The sequence below is a fragment of the Sinocyclocheilus grahami genome, unplaced genomic scaffold (assembly GCF_001515645.1).
Source record: "Sinocyclocheilus grahami isolate Dianchi unplaced genomic scaffold, SAMN03320097.WGS_v1.1 scaffold308.1, whole genome shotgun sequence".
NCBI lineage: Eukaryota > Metazoa > Chordata > Actinopteri > Cypriniformes > Cyprinidae > Sinocyclocheilus > Sinocyclocheilus grahami.
The window spans coordinates 1,378,048-1,404,250 of NW_015505487.1; the positions used below are offsets into that span (position 1 = coordinate 1,378,048).

Consider the following 26,203-nt stretch of genomic DNA (forward strand, 5'->3'; position numbering starts at 1 on the left):
TATGATAGCAAAGAAGGTCCTAATATATATGTTATCAATTTCCAGATGTACCTGGTCCTCCAGTCAACCCAAGAGTCACTGACACAACAAAAACCACTGCTGAATTGCACTGGGGCAAACCACTTAGTGATGGTGGAATGGAAGTTACAGGATACCTTGTTGAGCACAAAAAGGAGGGAGAAGAAGAATGGGTGAAAGATACAGCCACACCTTTGAGGATCACTGAGTTTGTTGTCCCCAGTTTGCAAGCTGGAGTAAAGTATAATTTTAGAATTAGTGCAATGAATGCAATGGGGGTTAGTGAACCATCACAAACAGAGGATCTTGTTGAAATTGTGGAACATGAAGAAATCCCTGATTTAGAGCTAGATGTAGAACTCAGAAGAACGTTAGTTGTTAGGGCAGGTGCCTCTATTCGTTTATTTATTCCTATTAAAGGACGCCCAACCCCTATAGTGACTTGGACAAAAGAGGACACACCATTGAAAACTCGCGCAATCATCGACAATACCGAATCATACACCCTGTTGGTCATTCCTGACTGTAATAGACGCGACGCAGGGAAATATGATTTAACATTAGAGAACACTGCTGGAAAGAAGACTGTTTCTGTGGTTGTAAGGGTTTTGGACTCCCCTGGTCCTCCTCTCAATCTGAAACCCAAAGCAATTGACAAAGAGAGCATCACATTGGAATGGGAAATGCCTATTATTGATGGAGGTTCTAAAATTACCAATTACATCATTGAGAAGAGAGAATCTACTCGCAAGGCATATGCTGCTGTGATCACACATTGTGAGACATGCTCCATCAGAGTTTCCGATCTGGCAGAGGGTTTGGAATATTATTTCAGAGTTTCTGCTGAAAATGAGTATGGCATTGGTGAAGCAGTTGAAACCCCAGACCCAATCAGAGTATCTCAAGCACCAACTCCACCAGAAAATGTAACTTTTACTGATGTTACAAAGCACACAGTTAGGCTTGCATGGACTAAACCAAAACATGATGGTGGAAGTAGGGTTACTGGGTATGTAATTGAAGCACAAAAGAAAGGAACAGACCAGTGGGCCCATGTGACAACTGTGAAGTCTTTGGACTTTACTGTAAAAAATCTTAATGAAAATGAAGAGTACATATTCCGTGTAATGGCGGTGAACAGTTCTGGGCGAAGTTTTCCTCGTGTAAGCAAGCCTGTTGTTATCAAAGAACAAAATTCAGAACCAGAATTTGATCTCCGTGGTGTGTGTCAGAAGATAGTTATTGCCAAGGCTGGTGAAGATATAAAGGTTGAGGTGCCTGTTTCTGGACGTCCTAAGCCTACAGTTTCCTGGCAGAAAGACAATCAAGCCCTCAAATTAACACAAAGGACAATGATTGAAAATACTTCTACCTCAACTATCTTGATCATAAATGAATGTTTAAGGAGTGACAGTGGAATATACTCAATGACAGGAAAGAACATTGTGGGCTCTGTTACAGATAGCATCACAGTAAAAGTACATGATTTGCCTGGACCACCAAAGGGACCAATTAAACTGGACAAAATATCTCGTACTTTCATTGAGTTCTCATGGGAAGCTCCTGAAAATGATGGAGGTGTACCAATCAATAACTATATAGTAGAAATAAGGGAAACTACTAGCCAGACATGGGTAGAACTCTCCTCTTTGATTATTCGTACAACATTTAAAGCAACTCGTTTAACAACAGGAATTGAATATCAATTCCGTGTCAAAGCCAAAAACAGATATGGTACAGGGCCTCCATTAATGTCAGAGGCAGTGGTTGCTGCATATCCATTTAAGGTACCTGGGCCACCTGGAACACCCAAAGTTGTCACTTTCACTAAGGATACAATGACAATTGGTTGGAATGAGCCTGTTTCTGATGGTGGAAGTGAGGTCATTGGTTACCATGTTGAAAGGAAAGAGAGGAACAGTATTGTTTGGCACAGAATTAGCAAGGCACTTGTGATCGGAAATCTGTTCAAATCCACAGGACTAGAGGATGGTGTGGCATATGAATTCCGTGTGATTGCTGAAAACATAGCTGGAATTGGAAAACCAAGCAAAGCTTCTGAACCAATGCTCGCTCTTGATCCAGTGGATCCACCTGGTCAACCTGTACCAATCCATGTGTCCAAAAATGCCATTACTATTCAGTGGACGAAGCCAGAGTATGATGGCGGATTCAAGATTACTGGCTATACTGTCGAAAAGAGAGATCTTTCAGCTGGGCGCTGGATGAGAGCTAACTTTACAAATATAATTGAAACCACTTTCACTATAAGTGGTCTAACACAAGACGAATCCTATGAATTCCGTGTACTTGCAAGAAATTCAGCTGGTGCTGTTAGTAACCCATCAGACCCATCAGATCCAATTATTTGCAAAGATGACATTGAAGAACCAAGGATTATGGTTGATGCTCAATTTAAAGATATTGTCCTTGTCAAAGCTAGAGAGATGTTCAAACTTGAAGCTGATGTTGCAGGCCAGCCATTACCATCTATGGTTTGGACGAAAGATGGAAAAGATGTTGAAAACACATCCAAACTACAGATCAAAATGACAGAACTTACATCAGTCTTGATCAACAAGGATTCTGTCAGAAGGGATGGTGGTACATTTATTCTGACAGCAACAAATGTTGGTGGCTTTGCTAAGCATGTTTTCAATGTAAAGGTTCTTGATAGACCAGGACCACCTAGGGGACCTCTGACAGTTTCCGATATTACAGCTGAAAAATGTGTGCTAACATGGAATCCATCTGCAGATGATGGCGGTGCAAACATTGAACATTATGTTATTGAAAAACGTGAGTCAAGCAGACTTGCTTGGACAAATGTGGCATCAGAATTGCAGGTTAATCAGTACCAAGTGACAAAGTTGCTCAAAGGAAATGAATACATTTTCAGAGTTATGGCTGTTAACAAGTATGGTGTTGGAGAACCTCTTGAGTCTGAAGCAATAATTGCAGAAAATCCATATGTACGACCAGATCCTCCACAAACACCTGAGATAACAGTGGTCACTAAGGATTCAGTAGTCCTGTGTTGGGGTGCACCTGCTAGTAATGGTGGAAGTGAAATCACCAACTATCGTATTGAGAAAAGAGACAGGATTAGTTTGCGTTGGATAAAATGCAACAAGAGGAATGTTACTGACTTGCATTTCAAGGTGACCGCTCTTGTTCCAGGCCATGAATATGAATTCAGAGTTTTTGCTGAAAATGCAGCAGGAATAAGTGAGCCAAGTCCTTCATCACCATTTGTCAAGGCCACAGATGCTCTTTTCAAACCAGGTCCTCCTGGCAACCCTAGAGTCCTGGACACAACAAGTTCTTCCATCACACTTGCATGGAACAAACCAGTTTATGATGGTGGTTCTGAAATTACTGGCTATATACTTGAGACCTGTCTCCCTGGAACTGAAGAGGACGAATGGACAATTGTCTCACCTAAACATGGTGTAAAGGGGACATCATTTACAATCACGAATCTTAAAGAAAATCAGGAATACAAAATTAATGTGTCAGCTGCAAACAGCGAGGGTATTGGAGAAGCAGCACCTGTACCAGGTTCACCTAAAGCAGAGGAACGACTCATACCACCAGAGGTTGACCTTGATGCTGACCTTCGTAAGATAGTGAACATCAGAGCATGCAATACACTAAGACTTTTTGTGCCAATTAGAGGTAGACCAACACCAGAGGCCAAATGGTCAAGAGAGAATGATGAACCTTTAGACAGAGCTACCATTGAAACAACGTCATCTTTTACATCACTGGTTATTGCCAATGTGAATAGGTTTGACAGTGGCAAATACAATTTGACTGTAGAAAACAGCTCTGGAACAAAGACTGTCTCTGTAATAGTTAGAGTTCTAGATACACCTGGAGCACCACAAAACTTAAAAATAAGCCAGGTCACTAAAGAATCTGTTTCACTTGTTTGGGATCCTCCACTTAATGATGGTGGCACAAAAATTAAGAATTATATTGTTGAGAAGCGTGAGGCTACAAGAAAAGCATATGCTACAGTAAATGCGAATTGTCACAAAACTACTTACACAGTTGACCAGCTCCAAGAAGGATGCAACTACTATTTCAGAGTTCTGGCAGAAAATGAATATGGCATTGGTCTCCCTATGGAGACTGGTGAATCTGTTAAAGTGTCTGAGAAGCCACTTCCCCCTGGCAAAATTACACTTCAGGATGTTACAAAGACAAGTGTGACATTATCATGGGATAAGCCTGAACATGATGGTGGAAGCAGAGTGGTTGCATATGTTGTAGAGATGCAGAGCAAAGGGAATGAAAAATGGACACAAGCTGTGATTGTCAAGGTACCCGAAGCAGTTATTACTGGGCTTGCACCTGGTGAAGAGTATATGTTCCGTGTTTCTGCAAGGAATGAAAAGGGAACCAGTGATCCTCGTCAAATTGGTGTGCCTGTGATTGCCAAGGACCTTGTAATTGCTCCATCTGCTAAGATGTTGTTCTCCACATTTAGTGTCCTGGCAGGAGAGGATTTGACAGTTGATATTCCATATAATGCTCGTCCCAAAGCTACTATTTCATGGCTAAAGGAAACAGTTCCACTTAAACGAACAACCAGAGTTAACTTTTCCTCTACGGATACACAGCTGAATTTAGTAATCAAAGAAGCATGTAGAGATGATGTTGGCCAGTATAGTATTAAACTATCAAATACAGCTGGTGAGACAAAAGTAGACATTAGAATCGTTGTTCTTGACAAACCTGGTCCACCAACAGGCCCTGTTAAAGTTGATGAAGTAACATCTGACAGTGTTAGCATTTCTTGGAAGCCACCAGAGTATAACGGGGGCTGCACCATTAATAATTACATAGTAGAAAAGAGGGACACATCCACAACTAATTGGCAGATTGTAGCAGCAAATCTAGCAAGAACTCAAATTAAGGCAGGAAGACTGAAGGCAGGCTCTGAATATCAATTCAGAATTGCAGCAGAGAATAGATATGGCAAAAGCCCTCTGCTTGTGTCTGAATGTGTTGTTGCACAGTACCCGTACAAACTACCGGGCCCTCCTGGAACACCTTTCTTGCAGTCTTCCACAAAAGATAGTATGGTGATAGTGTGGAATGAACCTGTTATTGATGGTGGAAGCACAGTCTTAGGATATCACCTTGAGCGAAAAGAGAGAAATAGCATTCTTTGGATGAAACTAAACAAAAGTATAATCCAAGACACAACTTTCAAGACAACAGGTCTTGAAGAAGGCATGGAATATGAATTCAGAGTTTATGCTGAAAACATTGTTGGCATTGGGAAGGCTAGTAAGATCTCAGAGGGCTATACTGCTAGAGATCCTTGTGATCCTCCTGGAACACCAGAAGCAGTTAGAATTACAAAGAATTCTATTGCAATTGCATGGACCAAGCCAGAGTATGATGGTGGAAGCAAAGTCACTGGATATATTGTAGAAAAAAAAGAATTGCCTGCAGGACGCTGGATGAAAGCAAACTTCACCAATGTCATAGAGACTGAGTATACTGCAACAGGTCTTACAGAGGACGAGAAATATGAGTTCCGTGTCATTGCAAGAAATGCTGCTGGAGTTTTCAGTGATCCTTCATATAGTACTGGACCTGTCGTGGCAAAAGATGAGATTGAACCACCGCGTATCAGCATAGATCCAGAGTACACTCAAACAATTGTTGTAAATGCAGGAGACAACTTCAAGGTTGATGCAGATATTCATGGAAAACCAACACCATCAATCTGTTGGATGAAGGGTGAGCAGGAACTTGGAAACACCATATCTCGTGAAATTAAAAGCACAGATAGCTATACCTGTTTGACTGTTAAGGAAGCCAAACTTGCTGATGGAGGTCAATATACTCTACTGCTGAAAAATCCAGGAGGAGAGAAAACGGTACAGGTCAATATTTGTGTCCTAGATAAGCCAGGACCACCAGAGGGATCCATCTCTATTACAGGTGTAACCAGTGAACATTGCTGCCTTTCTTGGAAACCCCCTAAACAAGACGGTGGCAGCAAGATCACTCATTATATTGTTGAAAGGAGAGAGACTAGCAGACTACTTTGGACAGTTGTTGAACCCAAAGTCCAAGCTCTAAACCTTAAAATAATGAAACTCCTAGAAGGAAATGAATATATTTTCAGAGTTTTTCCAGTAAACAAATTTGGTGTTGGTGAGCCCCTCCAATCAAGTGCAGTTGTTATAAAGAATCCATTTACACCTCCAGATGCAGCAAAAGGAGTGGAAGTATCTAATGTCAAGAAAGATTCAATGGTCATAACCTGGGAGGCCCCAACAAACGATGGAGGTACTCCTATCACTGGTTATATTATTGAGAAACATGACAAGGAAGGCATTAGATGGACCAGATGCAACATGAAAACAGTTACTAACCTCACATTTAAAGTTAATGGACTCCTGGAGACCCACCGCTACGAATTCAGAGTTTCTGCTGAGAATGCTGCTGGAGTTAGTGAGGCAAGTTCTGCAACTGTATTCTATAAAGCTCTAGATCCTGTATTCAAGCCAGGTCCACCACTTAATCCAAAAGTGTTAGACATGACCAAATCATCTGTTGTACTTGCATGGGGAAAGCCTATTTATGATGGTGGCTGTGAAATCCAGGGATATATTGTTGAGGCATGTGTAGCAAAAGCAGCCATAGAGGAAATAAAGTCTCCAGGAGAAGAAGGAAAGGCAGTTGCAGATGAATGGACAATGTGCACTCCACCAGCAGGTGTTAAACTGACACGCTTTAATGTGGAAAATCTGAAAGAAAAGCAGGAATATAAATTCAGGGTTTGTGCAGTTAATAAGGTTGGTGTTGGGGAGCATGCTGATGTTGCAGGGCCCATTCTGCCAGAGGACAAAACTGAGGAACCAGATCTTGATATTGATGCTGAGTTTAGAAAGCTTGTACGTATTAAAGCAGGAGGTTCTCTTAGGATGTTCATCCCTTTCAAAGGAAGACCAACACCACAAATCAAATGGGAAAAAGATGGTGGGCAGATTAAGGAAACAGCACAGACTGAGACCACCAGCAGTCACACTTCTCTTGTGATTGATAAAGTCAACCGGGCAGACAGTGGCAAATATACTGTTACTGCAGAAAACTCTGCTGGTACAAAATCTGAAACAATTATTGTGAAAGTCCTTGACACACCAAGCGCTCCAATCAACTTCAAAGTTAAAGAAATTACAAAAGAATCTGTTACTCTTACATGGGAGCCTCCAAGTTTAGATGGTGGAGCAAAGATAAAAAATTACATTGTTGAAAAACGTGAGAGCACAAGAAAAACATTCTCTGCCGTTGTCACAAATTGCCACAAACTTTCTTGGAAAGTTGAACCACTTCAAGAAGGCTGCAGTTACTATTTCAGAGTGCTTGCAGAAAATGAACATGGTATAGGGCTACCTGCAGATATCACAGATCCTTTGAAGGTTTCAGAGGTGCCACAATGTCCTGGAAAATTAAGTGTTGTAGATGTTACTAAAACAAGTGTGTCTCTTTCTTGGGAAAAGCCCATTCATGATGGTGGCAGTAGGATTCTTCAATACCTTGTAGAAATGCAGGTCAAGGGTAATGATAAATGGTCTGGATGTGCCAATGTAAAAACACTGGAAGCTGTAATCAGTAATTTGAACCCTGGAGAAGAGTACACTTTCAAAGTAATTGCTATCAATGAAAAAGGAAAGAGTGACCCAAGAACACTTGCTGTCCCCGTGCAAGCAAAGGACCTTGTCTTTGGGCCTGATGTAAGACCTGTGTTTAGCAACTACAGTGTTCTTGTCGGAAAGGACCTTCAAGTTGAAATCCCAGTTTCTGGTCGTCCAAAGCCAAAGGTCACATGGACAAAGGATGGTGCAGCCCTCAAATTCACAACAAGGGTTAATATTTCTAATAAAGCACACAGCACTGTTCTTAGCATCAAAGAAGCAGCCAGAGAAGATGGTGGAATGTATGGAATAAACGTGTCCAATGCTGTTGGACAAAAGGATGCAACCATTGAAATCATCACTCTTGATAAACCTGGCCCACCAACTGGCCCTGTGCGATTTGATGAGATAACTGTTTCAAGCATTACATTGTCATGGGATGCTCCAAAGTATACTGGTGGTTGCCCAATTTCAAATTATATTGTGCAAAAGAGAGATACAACTTCTACAACATGGGAGAATGTTGCAATTTCATTAGCAAGAACAAAATTTAAAGTACTACGACTGAAGACCGGTGCTGAATATCAATTCAGAATCATTGCTCAGAACAGGTATGGCAAGAGCTATGCTCTGGACTCTTTGACTGTTGTTGCTCAGTATCCATATAGAGAACCAGGACCACCAGGAACTCCATTTGTATCATGCCTATCAAAGGACCATATGGTTGTTGAGTGGAATGAGCCTGTTTCAGATGGAGGCAGCAGCATTATTGGATATCATCTTGAAAGGAAGGAGAGAAACAGCATTATTTGGACAAAGATAAATAAGACACTGATTCAAGAAACAAAATTCAAAACCAGTCCTTTAGAGGAAGGTGTTGAATATGAGTTCAGAGTATATGCTGAAAATATCGTTGGCATTGGCAGATGCAGCAAAATCTCAGAGGGCTTTGTTGCTCGTGATCCATGTGATCCTCCTGAAACCCCAGAAGCTGTCCATGTGACAAAAAATTCAATAACTATCCAATGGACAAAACCAGAGTATGATGGTGGAAGTGTTATCACTGGTTATACTGTTGAGAAACGTGATCTTCCTGAAGGACGCTGGATGAAAGCAAGTTTCACAAATGTTATTGAAACCAATTTTACGGTCACTGGGCTGACAGAAGGTGCCAAGTACGACTTCAGGGTAATTGCAAAGAATGCAGTTGGCACTATCAGCAAACCATCATACAACAGTGGACCTATTGCTGCATTGGATGAAGTAGAGCCACCAAAGTTCTCAATTGACCCAGAATACACTCAGACTCTAATTGTGAATGCAGGTGATACATTCAAACTTGATGCTGATGTCCATGGTAAGCCACTTCCTGCAATCCAGTGGTTTAAGAATGACAAGGAGCTTGAAAACACAATTAGATGTGATATCAAGAACACTGACAACAGAGCATTGATAATAGTAAAAGATGCGGTCAGACAAGATGGTGGAAACTACACTCTTCAGCTCACTAATGTTGCTGGATCTCAGACCGTTCAATTCCATGTGAAAGTACTTGATAAACCAGGTCCACCAGAAGGGCCTCTTCATGTCACAGGCGTGTCCAGTGATAAATGCACACTGATATGGCGTGCGCCACTAGATGATGGAGGAAACACTATCACTCATTACATTATTGAGAGACGTGAGACAAGTCGACTTGCTTGGACTGTGGTCTGTAATGATTGCAAAACTACAACATACAAAGTGACAAAGCTCCTGGAAGGTAATGAATATATATTCCGTGTCATGGCTGCGAACAGTTACGGTATTGGTGAGCCATTTGAAGCACCATCCGTAATAATGAAAGATCCATTTAGTCACCCTGGATCACCACAAATTATTGAGGTAACAAATATTGCAAAGGACTCTATGACTATTTGCTGGAGTACTCCAGATTCTGATGGTGGAAGTGAAATTATTGGATACATTATTGAGAAGAGAGACAGATCTGGAATTAGATGGACAAGATGCAACAGACAAAAAGTAACTGATGTATGCTTCAGAGTGCATGGCCTAATTGAGGATCATGAGTATGAATTCAGAGTGTCAGCTGAAAATGCAGCTGGAATTGGAGAACCAAGCTTGCCAACTTCATACTTCAAGGCTTGTGATCCCAAATACAAACCTGGCCCACCTATGCATGCACACGTTGTTGATACCACCAAGACTTCAATTACAGTGGCATGGGGAAAACCCCTTAATGATGGAGGATGTGCAATTCAAGGATATATTGTAGAGATCTGCAAAGCTGAAGAGGAAGAATGGACTATGTGCACTCCCCCTACTGGCTTACGTGTCAACAAATTTGAAATTGCTAAGCTAACAGAACAAAAAGAATATAAAATTCAAATATGTGCCATCAATAAATTAGGTGTTGGAGAACCTGCAGTCATTCCAGGAACTGCCAAGCCTGAGGACAAGCTGGAGACCCCTGAAATTCACCTCGATTCAGAGCTAAGGAAAGGCATTGTTGTTCGTGCTGGGGGATCAGTAAGAATCAATGTACCATTCAAAGGTAGACCAATACCAGATATCAAATGGACTAAAGATGAAGGTGAACTGTCAGAAAAGACAGTGCTTGAAAAGAGTCTTAACTTCACCCAACTTTCAATTGACTCCTGTGATAGAAGGGATTCTGGAAAATACACAGTTACTCTACAGAACAGCAGTGGCTCTGTCTCTGAATTTGTGGCTGTTAAAGTGTTAGATACACCTGGAGCACCACTAAACCTTGTAGTTAAGGATATCAAGAAGGACTCTGTTACACTTGTTTGGGAACCACCACTTATTGATGGAGGTGCAAAGATCAAGAATTATATTGTTGACAAGCGTGAATCCACAAGAAAAGCCTATGCAAATATAACAACCAAGTGCAGCAAAACAACTTATAAGGTAGAAAATCTTGCAGAAGGGGCCATGTATTATTTCAGAGTAATGGCTGAAAATGAATATGGTGTTGGTTTGCCGGTTGAAACAAAAACTGCTTCAAAGGCATCTGAAGTACCTCAGCCAGTTGGAAAGGTGATGCTGACAGATGTGACAAAAGTCAGTGCATCTCTGACCTGGGAAAAGCCAGAGCATGACGGAGGTAGTAGGATTGCGGGCTACTTAATTGAAATGCAGCCAAAAGGTACTGACAAATGGGGTGTAGCAGCAAATGTAAAAACGTGTGAAGGAACAGTCACTGGACTGACTGGCGGTCAGGAATATTTGTTCCGTGTTTTGGCATACAACGAGAAAGGCAAAAGTGAGCCAAAGCCCCTTGCTGCTCCAGTTATTGTCAATGACCTCACAATTGAACCAAGCCTAAAGTTGCAGTTCAACACATATAGTGTCAAATCTGGAAAGGATTTCAAACTTGAAATACCTATTTTTGGACGTCCAAAACCAAAGATCACTTGGTCAAAGGATGGACAGTCACTTAAAGTAACATCCAGAGTTACTACTTCCAATACACCAACATCCACAATCCTGCAAATTACTGAAGCCTGTAAAGATGACCTTGGAAAGTATACAGTTACTGCAACAAACAGTGTTTGTGCAGTTAAAGAAGATATCAGTATCATAATCCTGGATAAACCTGGTCAACCCTCAGGACCAATAAAAGTGAATGAAGTGAGCAACAATTCTGTTTCCGTCTCATGGGAACCTCCGGAGTATACAGGAGGCTGCCAAGTAAAGCATTACATTGTTGAAAAGCGAGACACCACTGAAACTACTTGGCAAGTTGTTGCTGGATCAGTTGCCAGGACATCTCTCAAAATTACCAAGCTGAAAACAGGTGCTGAGTATCAGTTTAGAGTCGTTGCTGAGAACAGATATGGTAAGGGTGCTCCTTTGGATTCAAAAACCATTGTTGTGCAATATCCTTACAAACCACCTGGGCCACCTGGTACTCCATATGTGAAATCTGCCACCAAGGATCAAATGATAATTGAGTGGAATGAACCAGTCAGTGATGGTGGCAGTTCAGTGTTTGGATACCATCTTGAGAGCAAAGAAAGAACAAGTATTATATGGACAAAACTAAACAAAACCCTCATTACTGATACTGTTTTCAAAATATGCAATCTTGAAGAAGGCATTGGATATGAATTTAGGGTATATGCTGAAAACATTGTTGGTATTAGCAGAGCAAGCAAAGTTTCAGAGAGCTTTGTTGCCCGTGACCCATGTGATCCACCCGGAACGCCTGAGGCTGTTGGAATATCAAAGGACCATATTAAGATTCAGTGGACAAAGCCTCAATATGATGGTGGCAGCAAAGTGACTGGATATATTGTTGAGAGAAGAGATTTGCCTGAGGGCAGATGGATGAGGGCAAATTTTACCAATGTAATTGAGAAAGAATTTACAATCACAGGCTTAACAGTAAACAATCAATATGAATTTAGAGTAATTGCAAGAAATGCAGTGGGTGTCTTCAGTGAGCCTTCAGACAGCACTGGACCAATTACTGCTACAGATGAAATTGAACCTCCTAGTGTTTCAATGGATCCTAAGTATAAGGACGTAATTGTTGTCAATGCTGGAGCCAACATAGTTTTGGATGCAGATATACATGGTAAACCCACACCTGATATTCAGTGGCTAAAAGAAGAAAAGGAAATGGATAAGACATTGCGTATTGAATTAAGAAGTACACAAAAATATGCTTCTATTACAATAAAAGATTGTACAAGATTGGATGGTGGACACTATGACCTTTTATTAAGCAACAGTGGTGGAACAAAAACAATTCCAATAACAGTAAAAGTTCTTGACAGGCCAGGTCCACCAACCGGACCACTACGAGTGACTGGCGTCATGTCTGACAAATGTCATCTGTCCTGGTCTGAGCCCTCTCAGAATGGTGGAGCTAATATTTCTCATTACATCCTTGAGAAAAGGGAAACTAGCAGACTATCATGGACTGTTGTTGATTCTAACATTCCTACTGTGAATTATAAAGTGACCAAGCTCTTGCCAGGTGATGAGTATATCTTTAGAGTTATGGCTGTCAACAAATATGGCATTGGTGAATCTCTGGAGTCTGAGGCAATTATTGCACGCAATCCATACAAGCCACCAAGTGCGCCATCAACACCAGAAGCAAGTGAGATAACAAAGGATTCAATAACTCTATCATGGAATGCCCCAGAGAGCAATGGTGGAGCAGAAATTACGGGTTATCACTTAGAGAAGCGTGACAAAGATGGTGTGAGGTGGACAAAATGCAACCGACAGAAGCTGACCAATCTGCATTTCAAAGTAACTGGTCTGTCAGAGGGACATTTCTATGAGTTCCATGTGTCTGCTGAAAATGAATCTGGTGTGGGAGAATTTAGTGACCTATCTCTATTTTATAGAGCAATAAATGCCACAACTCCCCCAGGTCCACCTCATCATCCTAAAGTGATAGATCACACAAGCTCATCTGTCTCTCTGTCTTGGGGAAAACCTGCTACAGATGGTGGTGCATATATTAAAGGTTATATTGTTGAGATGAAAGATGTTTCTTCAGAGGAATGGATCGTATGCACACCTCCAGCTGGTATTCAAGCAACACGCCTCACAGTTGAAAACCTGAAAGAAAATGTTGAATATAATTTCCGTGTTTGTGCAATTAATTCTGAAGGAGTTGGTGAACCTGCTGATGTTCATGGATCTGTGACTGCATCTGAAAAGATTGAAGCACCTGAAATTGAACTTGATGCTGACCTCAGGAAAGTTGTCTCTGTTCGTGCAGGAGGATCCCTTCGTCTTTTCATTACAATTAGAGGTCGACCTGAGCCATCCATCAAATGGGAAAAGGAGGATGGAACTCTAACTGAGCGTGCTCAGATTGAGTCAACCAGTTCATACACCATGCTTGTAATTGACAATGTCAATAGATTTGACAGTGGAAAATATGTCTTGACTCTTGAGAACAAGAGTGGCACAAAATCTGCATTTGTTAATGTCAGGGTGCTTGATACACCAAGTTCTCCACAGAAGTTTGAAGTGAAAGATGTAAAGAAAGATTCAGTGACTCTCTGCTGGTACCCACCACTTACAGATGGTGGGGCTAAAATAACCAATTATGTTGTTGAGAAGCGAGAATCTACAAGGAAAGCTTATACAACTGTCACAAGCAACTGCACACAGACGTCCTTTAAAGTGGATGAACTGCAGGAAGGAGGCATTTTCTACTTCCGTGTATGTGCTGTTAATGAGTATGGCTTTGGTGTGATGGCAGAAACAAAGAATCCTATTAAGGTTGCACAGGTACCTATGCCTCCAGGAAAAGTAACTCTTGTGGATGTCACAAAGAATTGTGTTACACTTACTTGGGTTAAGCCTGTCCACGATGGAGGCAGTAAAATCATCTGCTACAATGTAGAGATGCAACCCAAGAGTAGTGACAAATGGGGTGTAAGCTGCACAGTTAAGGTTCCAGAGGCTACTGTGAGCAACCTCACACCTGGTGAAACATACTCATTCAGGGTTATAGCATTGAATGAGAAGGGCAAGAGTGAGCCTCAAGAACTTGGTGTACCTGTTGTAGCTAAAGATATTGAGATTGAACCCTCTGTTCACCTGCTGTTCAATACATACAGTGTTAAGGCTGGAAATGATCTTACTGTGGAAGTTCCTGTGAGAGGCAGGCCTAAGCCAGTTGTCTCTTGGAAGAAGGATGGCCTTCCTTTGAGGCAAACAACCTCTCTTTCAATTGTCAACACGATGGTGTCAAGCAAAATCATCATCAAAGAAGCTGCTATTGAGCATGTTGGTAAATATGAAATCAGCCTTGCTAATACAGCAGGCACCAAGTCCACAGACATTGGTGTTGTTGTTCTTGATAAACCTGGGCCACCAGCTTCCGTAAAGGTTGATGATGTGACTTCTGACAGTATTACATTGTCATGGGCCCCTCCAGAATATGATGGTGGATGCTCCATCAATAATTACATTGTTGAGAAGAGAGATACTAACACAACAGAGTGGCAGATTGTTTCAACAAATGTTGCCAGAACCTCAGTCAAAGTACCTCGATTGACACAGGGTTCTGAGTACCAGTTCCGCATCTATGCAGTGAATCGCTATGGAAAGGGTAAGCCAATTGACTCTCCGGGAATTACTGCAGAGTACACATTCAAACAGCCTGGGCCACCTTCTACACCCCGTGTAGCTCATGCCACCAAGGTCTTCATGCTTGTCACATGGAATGAGCCAGTTAATGATGGTGGTAGCACAGTCCTTGGCTATCATTTAGAACGCAAGGAGAGAAGCAGTATTCTTTGGACAAAGGTGAACAGGACAATTATCAAGGATACTGAATTCAAAGTAACTGGCATTGAGGAAGGCATGACATATGAATTCCGTATCTATGCTGAAAATATTGCTGGAATTGGGAAAGCAAGCAAAGTCAGTGAGCCCATAGCTGCACGAGATCCTTGTGATCCTCCTAGTCAGCCTGTAGTAACTAGCATTACCAAATCCTCTGTATCTCTTTTTTGGACCAAGCCTGAGTATGATGGTGGAGCCAAAGTTACTGGCTACATAATTGAATGTAGAGATCTCCCAGAGGGTCGCTGGATAAGATGCAATTTTACTAATGTTATAGAGACTTGTTTTGATGTTACTGGCCTAACATTGGATGAGAAGTATGATTTCCATGTCATCGCAAAGAATGCTGCTGGACTATTCAGTGAGCCATCTGACAACACTGGTCCTATTACAGTTAAAGATAATGTAGATCCACCACGTATTATGATGGATGTCAAGTTCAAGGATGTTGTGGTAGTAAAAGCTGGGGATACCCTGAAGATTAATGCTGACATTGCAGGGCGCCCACTTCCAGTTGCATCTTGGTTAAAAGATGGGCGTGAAATTGAACAGAAGGCAAGAATTCAGATAACTGGAACAGATACTAGTACTATGATAGTTGTTAAAGACTGCAAAAGGAGTGATTCTGGACAGTACTCTTTGACTTTACAGAATGTTGCAGGAAGTGTCACGACACCAGTAAACTGTGTTATTCTGGATAAACCAGGACATTCAGCAGGACCACTATCAGTAACAGGCATCACAGCAGAGGAATGCACATTGTCATGGGGACCACCACAAGAAATTGGTGGCTCTGAAATAACACATTATGTTGTTCAGAAACGAGAGACCAGTCGATTGGCATGGACACTTGTACATGGAGAGGTCAAAACCACAACATTCAAGGTCACTAAGCTCCTAAAAGGAAATGAGTACATATTCAGGGTATTAGCTGTCAACAAGTTTGGACTTGGTGAAGCCCTTGAAAGTGAAATGGTCAAGGTCACTGAACCATACACTACCCCTGCAGCTCCAACAAATGTTGAAATTACAAGCGTGACCAGTGAGGAAATGAGGCTAACATGGGCAAAGCCTGCATCTGATGGAGGCAGTGAGATCCTTGGATATGTAATTGAAAGGCGAGATAAATCTGGTCTTCACTGGGTCCGTGTGAACAGGGACATTGTGAAAGACCTAACAGCTGTGATATCAAAAGTAAGAAGAGGATGTGAGTATGAGTTTAGAGTTTATGCTGAAAATGCAGCAGGCTTGAGTCTAGCCAGTGACCCATCTCCTTCAGCAAGGGCAGAGGATGAACTTTTGGTACCATCCCCACCAACTAAACCTAAGATTCTGGATCATACCAAGAATTCAATTACTATTGCCTGGAAAAAGCCATTATCTGATGGTGGTGCACAGATCCTTGGATACAGTGTAGAATATAAGAAATCTGAGGATGAGGAATGGATTGTGGCTATTCAGATGACAAAAAGCAATGAATTCACAGTTTCTGGTCTTACAACTGACGTGGAGTATGTATTTGCTGTTAAAGCAGTTAACAAACTTGGTGTCAGTGAACAGTCACCTGTCTCTGAGCCACAGTCAGCAACGGAGAGAAAGGAGGAACCTGTATTTGACGTTGACATTGAGATGCGAAAAACTTTAATTGTCAAGCATGGCAATTCATTTACTTTGACGGCTCTGTTTAAAGGAAAGCCAGTACCTTCAGTTACATGGAATAAAGAGGAGGTTGATCTAAAAGCAAGGGCAAGCATAGAAACAACAGAAACATGCACATCTATTACTATTGAGAAAGCAACAAGAAATGACTCTGGACAATACATTGTTACTTTGGACAATGGTGTTGGAACAGCATCTTTGCCAATGGTGGTCAAAGTCCTTGATACCCCTGGACCACCAACTAATGTGAAAATTACAGAAGTCACAAAAGATTCTGCAACAGTTACTTGGGAGCCTCCAGAGAATGATGGAGGAGATGCTGTTAAGGCTTATCATGTTGAGAAACGTGAAGCAAGCAAAAAGGCCTGGGTATGCGTAACAAGCAACTGCCACAGTCTGATATACAAGGTTGAAGACTTGCAAGAAGGTGCAATTTACTATTTTAGAGTCGCTGGAGAAAATGAGTTTGGATCAGGATGGTGGTCAAAGTCCTTGATACCCCTGGACCACCAACTAATGTGAAAATTACAGAAGTCACAAAAGATTCTGCAACAGTTACTTGGGAGCCTCCAGAGAATGATGGAGGAGATGCTGTTAAGGCTTATCATGTTGAGAAACGTGAAGCAAGCAAAAAGGCCTGGGTATGCGTAACAAGCAACTGCCACAGTCTGATATACAAGGTTGAAGACTTGCAAGAAGGTGCAATTTACTATTTTAGAGTCGCTGGAGAAAATGAGTTTGGATCAGGTGTACCTGTTGACACTAAAGATGGAACCAAGATTACAGGTAAATTCATTAAAATTTTTATTTGTCTGAAAATGAGAAAATAATAGGTTTCAGAACAAATTAATTCATTTTGTGTTTTAAATATGATTTCAACTTTGAACCAACAGAAAAACCAAGTCCACCTGTTAGACTTGGTGTTACTGCGATAACAAAAAATAGCATCACCATTGCATGGTCAAAACCAGAGTATGATGGTGGAAGCCGAATTACCAGCTACCTCATTGATGCCCTTGAAAAGGGCCAACAGAAGTGGGTTAAATGTGCCACTGTTAAAGCCAACACCCACATAATTAAGGGCCTAAGGGAAAATGCAGAATACTTATTCAGAGTTCGTGCTGAGAATCACGCTGGACTTAGTGAACCAAAAGAAATGATTATCCCTGTGGTTGTGAAAGATCAACTGGGTGAGTCTTAATTCATTCAATTAATTCCATGTTTATCATATTCAAATAATCTATTAATGTTGTACTTCCATTTCCTTTGAATATTATTTACAGATGCCCCTGAATTTGATATGAAAAATTTCCCACACAACACTGTTTATGTGAGAGCAGGATCAAATCTTAAATTTGAGCTTCCTCTCTCTGGTAAACCAATGCCAAAAGTCACGATGTCAAGAGGGAACGCTCCAGTTAAGTGCGGCAAGAGATTCAGCTTTGAAGTAACCCCAGAAAGTCTTAATATCAACCTCAAGGAAAGTATTGCAAGTGATGCTGGAAGATATGACATTGTTGCCTCAAACACAAGTGGAACCACCAAGATGTTTGTAAACATACTGGTCCTGGATAGACCAGGTCCTCCCATTGGACCTATTGAAGTTAGTGATGTGGGAGAGACAAGCTTGTGTCTCAAATGGCTCCCACCCGTGTATGATGGTGGCAGTCCTGTTACAAACTATGTTGTTCTTAAACGTGAAACAAGTACTCCAGCCTGGACAGAAGTGTCATCCACAATTGCAAGAAGCTCAATTAAAGTCACCAAACTTACAAAGGGAGAAGGATACCAGTTCAGGGTTAAAGCTGAGAATCGCTTTGGCATCAGTGATCACATTGATTCTCATTCAGTTACAGTGAAGCTTCCATACAGTGAGTACCTAGATAATGTACATTCTCAATTGTTTCTAGTTATGTCTGAATTTCTGTTAAACCCCTGCTGGTCTATTGTATTTTTTAGCTATCCCTGGACCACCATCAACACCATGGCTTGGTTATGTGTCAAGGGAGAGCCTCACTGTTTGTTGGAATGAGCCAGTATTAGATGGAGGAAACCCAGTGGTTGGATACCATGTCCAAATGAAAGAAAGAAGCAGCATTCTTTGGCAGACGGTGAACAAAACAGCAATCCCTGCAACTCAAATTAGAGTGACAAATATATGTCCTGGAATGATTTACGAATTCAAGGTAGCTGCAGAAAATGCAGCTGGTATTGGAAAGTTCAGCAAGACATCAGAAGAAGTGCTAGCAATTGATGCCTGCGGTAAGCTTAAATAATAATACAAATAATATATAAACTAAGGAGATTTCTCTGAATTTCTCAGAAGTTTCTCTGAATTTCATTTCCAATTGTTTTGTTTTAGAACCACCGGCAAATGTGAGAATTTCTGAGGTTACAAAAAATTCACTTAGCCTTATATGGCAGAAGCCTCCATTTGATGGTGGAAGCAAAATCACTGGCTACATGGTTGAGCGAAGAGATGCTCCAAATGGCAGATGGACAAAGGCAAACTTTACCAATGTCATTGATACTAACTTCACTGTGTCAGGCTTGACTCAGGATCAGGCATATGAATTAAGGATTTTTGCCAAGAATGCAGTTGGCTCGATCAGCAACCCATCTCTAATTGCAGGACCAGTAACTTGTGTTGACATTTCTGGTAAGTTTATTACTTCTACTTTGCTAGTTATCTTATATTATCATGTGCAGCAATACTATTCACACTTTATTACACACTTTTCTGTTTCCCCCCATTCTTAGGTGCTCCAGTAATTGACCTGCCCCCAGAGTATTTGGATGTTGTGCAATACAAAGCTGGTACATCATTCAAAATCAAAGTGGGAATATTTGCCAAACCCTTGCCAACTATTGAATGGCTTAAAGATGAAAAGGAGCTAGTGTCAAGTGCACAGCTGTCAATTGAGAACACAACTGACTCATCTTCCATCCTCATTAAGGATGCTACTCGTCTTAATACTGGAACCTATGAGCTCAAAATTAAAAATGTGTTTGGCACAGCATCTGCTTCTATCAGAATACAGATTTTAGGTATGTAATCATTTGTGTAATATATATATATATATATATATATATCAATGACTTTTTCACCTTTTTATTTCCTCATTTTAAATTAAAAATAATTTTCATTCTGTAAATAGACAAACCTGGACCTCCAGCTGGACACATTGAATTCAAATCAGTCACTGCTGACAAGATAACAATTGCATGGGAACCAGTGGCTGATGAAGGAGGTGCCAAATTAACTCATTACATTGTAGAAAAACGAGAGACAAGTAGAGTAGTGTGGTCCACAGTTTCTGAAGCAATGGAAGCACGTACTGTCACAGTCCAAAAGTTGGCCAGAGGAAATGAATACATATTCCGTGTCAGAGGTGTTAACAAATTTGGAGCTGGAGATGCTCTGGAGTCTGAGCCTGTAATTGCCAAAAATTCATTCGGTAAGGTGACAGTAACTGAAAGTCAAAATTATTCAACTGTATAATGTATAGTTTTGGTAAACCAGATAATGTAAGATGACAAATGCACTATTCATTAAATCAATTAATTTTTTTAGTTTCTCCTGGACAACCTTCTACACCTGAAGCAACAGATATCACGAGAACATCAATGCAAATTGTTTGGGATAAACCTAGTGTGGATGGTGGTAGCATGGTTACAGGATACTATCTGGAGAGACGTAACAAGAAGAGCCTGCGCTGGGTAAAAGTGTACAAGGACCCCATTAGTGACACCAAAGCAAAAGTCCATCATCTCACAGAAGGAAATGAATATCAGTATCGTGTATGTGCAATCAATAAAGCTGGGGAAGGTCCATCCTCAGATGTTTCTGACTTCTACAAAGCTGCTGATCCAGTTGGTATGTATTACTGTATAATTTTACTGAAAAGTTAATTTGACTAAATTCATATTTAATTAAGAGTCTTAACTGCTTTGACATAAAGTTCTAACCAAGCTTTGTAAATTCTCCTAAGACCCACCATGTGAACCAACTAAGCTCAAGGTAGTGGACTCGACTAAAACATCAATTACACTTGGATGGTCAAAGCCAGAGTATGATGGAGGCAGCGAAATCACCAGCTATGTTGTAGAAAAAAGAGTTGGTGAGGAAGGGGAGTGGACAGTGATTAGCCATAAGGGAGAAGTGAGAACCACAGAGTATGTTGCCTCAGATCTTAAACCAGATATTGACTACTACTTCCGTGTATCTGCTGTTAATTGTGCTGGACGTGGAGACCCAATAGAAATGGAAGAGGCAGTACAAGCCAAAGACATTCTTGGTATGCATTCATGTTGAAATGCTTGTAATATCTTTGTGTATTTGACAATACTTTCCACCTGTAACAACAGCATAAATTATTTTTATTTTTATTTTGCAGAGGAAGCCCATGTTGATACGGATGTTGCAATGAGGACTCACTACATTGTGAAAGCTGGTAAAGATGTTGAAATCATGGTGCCCCTGAAAGGCAGACCTGCTCCAAGTATCTCTTGGAAGAAGGAAGACCAGAACATTGACAATGATCCTAAATATGACATTCACAACACAGACACGTCATCGTGTCTCATAATTACACAAGTAACTCGAAACGACACTGGTAAATACACCATTAATATATCAAATGGTGTAGGAGAACCAAAGTCCTTAACTGTGTCTGTTAAAGTACAGGACACTCCAGCTGCTTGTAAGAATTTGATCTTAAAAGACGTCACTCGTGGGAAAGTTACACTTTGCTGGGAGTCTCCTCTATTGGATGGTGGTGCTGAAATTACCAATTTTGTTGTTGAGAAAAGAGACTCTTCAAAGCGTACATATGCCTGTGTAACAAATAAGTGCAAAGAAACCACATGCGTAATTGAAGAACTCTCTGAGAAAGCATCATTCTTCTTCCGTGTATTAGCAGAAAATGAAAATGGAGTTGGAGATCCATGTGAAACAGCAGAGCCCGTTAAAGCCACAGAGACACCAGGACCAGTCAAAGACCTTTCTATGAAAGATTCCACAAAGACTTCAGTAACACTACAATGGAACAAACCAGATTATGATGGTGGTAGCATTATTACAGACTACCTAATTGAAAAGAAACTCCAAGGTCAAGAAGAATGGGCCCCTGCTGGCACAAACAAGCACTGTGAACATGAAGTTACAAAGCTTAAGGAACTCACTGAAATGTTTTTCAGAGTTTGTTCTAAGAATGAAAAGGGTACTAGTGACTTTGTTGAAATCGGATCAATTAAAGTAAAGGACTACATTATCCCACCAGAAGCAAACCTTAAAGAGTATCCTGATGGACAAATCAGTGTACGTCTGGGACACAATGTCCACATTGAATTGCCATACAAGGGTAAACCAAGACCAACCATTCTTTGGTTAAAGGACAATTTACCACTGAAGGAGAGTGAAAAAATCCGCTTCAAGAAGACTGAAAACAAAGCCACTCTAATGATAAAAAATGTGGAGAAAGAGAATGGAGGCAAATACACACTTACTCTTGACAACACATTCTTCAGAAAATCATTTCATATACAGGTTATTACCCTCGGACCACCCACTAAACCTGTTGGACCCATCCGCTTGGATGAGGTCAGAGCAGAAAGTATAGCTATATCTTGGGATGAGCCAAATGATAATGGGGGTGGAGAAATCACTTGTTACACTGTTGAGAAACGTGACACCTCTCAGACAGACTGGAAAATGGCTTGTTCAAGTGTGATTGGAACATCATTTAAGGTACCCAGTCTGATCAAGGGAATTCAATATCAGTTCAGAGTCTGTGCAGAAAATAGATATGGTGCAAGTGAACCTGTAGTTTCTCAAAATGTCATTGCCAAGCATGAGTTCAGACCACCTGGCCCACCAGGCATGCCATTGGTTTACAATGTTACAAATGATGGCATGACTATTCAGTGGGATGCACCTATCTTTGATGGAGGTTGTCCAATCCTTGGGTTCCATGTTGAAAAGAAGGAGAAGAACAGCATAATGTGGCAAAAGGTCAACATAGTCTTGGTGAAAGAAAGGGAGTACAGGATTCTAGGTCTCATTGAAGGCTTGGAATATCAGTTCAGAGTCTATGCCCAGAATGATGCTGGATACAGTCGCATGAGTGATGCATGCAAACCTGTAATGGCTGTTTCTCCAGTTGGTAAGTTCAACTTTAAGACTTATTTTATCACATAGAAATTTCACATTAGAAATATGACAGTTGACAGTGTCTAAATAATAAATAACATATGTATTTTAATTTCAGATCCTCCTGGTACCCCTGACTATGTTGATGTAACAAGTGAATCAGTTAAACTGAAATGGGAAGCACCCAAGCGTGATGGTGGAAGCAAAATTGTTGCCTATAATGTGGAGAAACGACAGGGCAAAGGACGGTGGTTAAAGAGCAATTTTTCAAATGTGACTGACACAGAATTTACAGTGACTGGTCTTGCTTGCGGTGAACGCTATGAATTTAGAGTCATAGCAAGAAATGCTATCGGTACAGTGAGCCCACCCTCTCAGTCTTCTGGATATATCTTAGTCAGAGATGAGAGCTGTAAGTACATCCAGTTTATATTGTGTTTGTCGTTTTACATGCAGTTTTATGCTGGTCTGTATATGTTAAGTTCATAATCTTATCTCTTTCAGTTGCTCCAAACATTGAGTTTGGACAGGAATACTTTGAGGGAGTGTCTATTAAAGCTGGAGAAAACATCAGGCTAAAAGTAACAATCATTGGAAGACCAACACCAAAAGTTACCTGGTACAGAGATAATATTGAATTAACCAAGAAAATGGTTGATATCACAACAATTTCTGGATCAAGTACCCTCTTTATCAGAGATGCTGACCGTAGTCACCGTGGTCTTTATACTGTGGAAGCCATAAATCCCTCAGGAGCTAAAAAGGAATCAGTGAAAGTTGAAGTCTTTGGTATGAATAATTTTTGTATCTTATTTATTAATTCTACACTTTTATCACTATATTTTCTTGAGATTTTTCTTTAACCTATGCTTCTATAATTTCTATCTTTCAGATACACCTGGTGAACCTGTTGGACCAATCACATTCTCAGATATCTCTGAGGGCAAAGTAACACTTTCATGGAATCCACCTGAGAATGATGGCTGTTCTGAGGTCACTCATTACATTGTTGAGAAGCGTGAAACCTCTAAAATTTCATGGGCACTTGTTACGGATGAGTGCTTGGCATGCACATACATTGCCACCAAACTGATCAAGACAAATGAGTATCAGTTCCGTGTTTCTGCAGTCAATAGGTTTGGTGTTAGCAGACCACTGGATTCAGCTCCCGTGATTGCACAGATGCAATACAGTAAGATGATAAAAAAAATTTAGAAAAATATATTTCAATATAAGCTTATGTAAAGCACTGTAAAAAAATATTTCTGTAATTTCTTCCTTTTTCATCCCTGCAGCTGTTCCAGATTCTCCTGGAACTCCAGATGCAACAGATGTTGACGGGGAGAGTATCACAATCAGCTGGGCTCCACCAACACATGATGGTGGAAACCCAATAAAATATTACATTGTTGAAAGACGTGAAAAGAAAACTGGTCGCTGGCTGAAAGTCATAACAAGGAAACCCATTGTTGAGGCTGCACACAGAGTGACTCATCTCACTGAGTATGTGGAATATGAATTCCGTGTGTATGCTGTAAATGATGCTGGAATTGGAGCACCAAGCAACATTTCAATGCCTATTAAATGTGCAGAGCCAACTGAAGAACCTGATGCCCCATCTATTGTCAATGTTACTGACACTACCAATACATCTGTCAGCTTGGAATGGACCAGACCTGCCTATGATGGTGGTATGGAAATCCATGGCTACATTATTGAGATGTGCAAGGGATCTGAACAGGAATGGCACAGAGTCAATGAGGATCTTTGTCCTGTCACAAAATACAATGTCACTGGTTTGGAAACTGGTGCAGAGTACAAGTTCCGTATTTGTGCAGTCAATTCTGTTGGAAAGGGTGAAGCCAAAGAAATACCTGACTCTGTACAGGCAGTAGACAGGCTCTTGGCACCAGAAATTGACATAGATGCATCCTTCAAACAGACACATATTGTGAAAAGTGGTGGAAGTGTATGTATCTGTATTGCCTTTAAGGGAAAGCCAACACCTACAGCTTCCTGGACAAAAGTAGATGGAGAACTTGGTGTTATGACAGACATCACCACCACTGAGACAGTCACAGCCTTGACACTGGAAAACTGCACTAGAAATGATACTGGAAAATATACTCTCACTCTTGAGAACAGTAGTGGCAATAAATCTATCACTATTGCAGTCAAAGTGTTGGACACACCTGGTGTACCAGGGGCTCTCTCAATCAAGGAAGTCACAAGAGGAGCTCTCACAATTGCTTGGAAACCTCCTACCAATGACGGTGGCGCACGTGTGCATCATTACATTGTTGAGAAACGTGAGGCAAGCCGTCGTACATGGACAGAGGCAGCACCCAAGACCACTCAAACAAGCTTGAGAGTTTCTGATCTCCTGGAAGGTGTACCTTATTTCTTCAGAGTCGTGGCTGAGAATCAGTATGGTCTTGGTGAAGCGTATGAAATGCCTGATCCAGTTATTGCCACAGCTGAACCTGCTCCACCAAAGAGAGTTGATATCATTGATACAACTGACACATCAGCAACCCTGGTCTGGCTTAAGCCAGAGCATGATGGAGGAAGCCGTATCACAGGCTATTGTGTGGAATCCAAGGCAAAAGATGCAGATAAATGGATTGTTTGTGGTACAACGAAAAACCTAAGCCTCGTAATTGAAGGACTTATAGAGAACGGTGAGTATGAATTCCGTGTCAAGGCAAAGAATGATTCTGGGTTCAGTATGCCAAGAGAAGCTTTCTCATCAGTCATCATTAAAGAGCCACGGATTGAACCTACTGCTGATCTCAGTGGTATCACCAACCAACTCATTACTAGCAGGATTGGCGAATCTTTTGAGATTGATGTTCCAATTAGTGGAAGACCAGCTCCAAAGGTATCCTGGAAGCTTGAGGAAATGAGGCTGAAAGAAACTGACAGGGTTTCAATCAAAACTACCAAAAACAGGACCACTCTCAAAGTTAAAGATTGCATGAGAGGTGATGGAGGCAGATATTTCCTCACTCTTGAGAATGTCACTGGGTCAAAGACTTTCACAGTCACTGTCAATGTTATTGGCAGACCAAGCCCTCCAGAGGGCCCAATTGAGATTTCCTCGATTACATCAGAGTCATGCGTACTGTCATGGAATCTACCTGAGGATGATGGTGGAACAGACATCACTAACTACATTGTTGAGAAGCGTGAATCTGGCTCCACTGCTTGGCAGCTTATTAACTCAAGTGTAAAGCACACTTCTTTCCATATTTCCCATCTTACTAAATACATGCAGTATACTTTCCGTATCTGTGCTGAAAACCGTTTTGGTGTGAGCAAACCAACAGAGTCTGAGACGATTGTTGCAGAGCATCCATTTGGT

General features: G+C 41.1%; 1 protein-coding gene across 1 annotated transcript in view; it reads left to right on the forward strand.

Annotated features, from left to right (window-relative positions):
• LOC107601612 (titin-like) overlaps positions 1–26,203 on the forward strand; it is a 136,615-nt gene that overhangs the window by 93,314 nt on the left and 17,098 nt on the right. Inside the window, exons 174-188 of the mRNA XM_016293856.1 lie at positions 46–17,096; positions 17,369–17,474; positions 17,582–17,878; positions 17,972–18,559; positions 18,648–18,950; positions 19,051–19,347; positions 19,449–19,736; positions 19,847–20,146; positions 20,263–20,565; positions 20,681–20,986; positions 21,086–22,852; positions 22,958–23,251; positions 23,344–23,628; positions 23,732–24,031; positions 24,135–26,201. Of these exons, the coding sequence (XP_016149342.1) occupies positions 46–17,096; positions 17,369–17,474; positions 17,582–17,878; positions 17,972–18,559; positions 18,648–18,950; positions 19,051–19,347; positions 19,449–19,736; positions 19,847–20,146; positions 20,263–20,565; positions 20,681–20,986; positions 21,086–22,852; positions 22,958–23,251; positions 23,344–23,628; positions 23,732–24,031; positions 24,135–26,201 (24,552 nt within the window). The remainder of the gene's footprint in view (positions 1–45; positions 17,097–17,368; positions 17,475–17,581; positions 17,879–17,971; positions 18,560–18,647; positions 18,951–19,050; positions 19,348–19,448; positions 19,737–19,846; positions 20,147–20,262; positions 20,566–20,680; positions 20,987–21,085; positions 22,853–22,957; positions 23,252–23,343; positions 23,629–23,731; positions 24,032–24,134; positions 26,202–26,203) is intronic.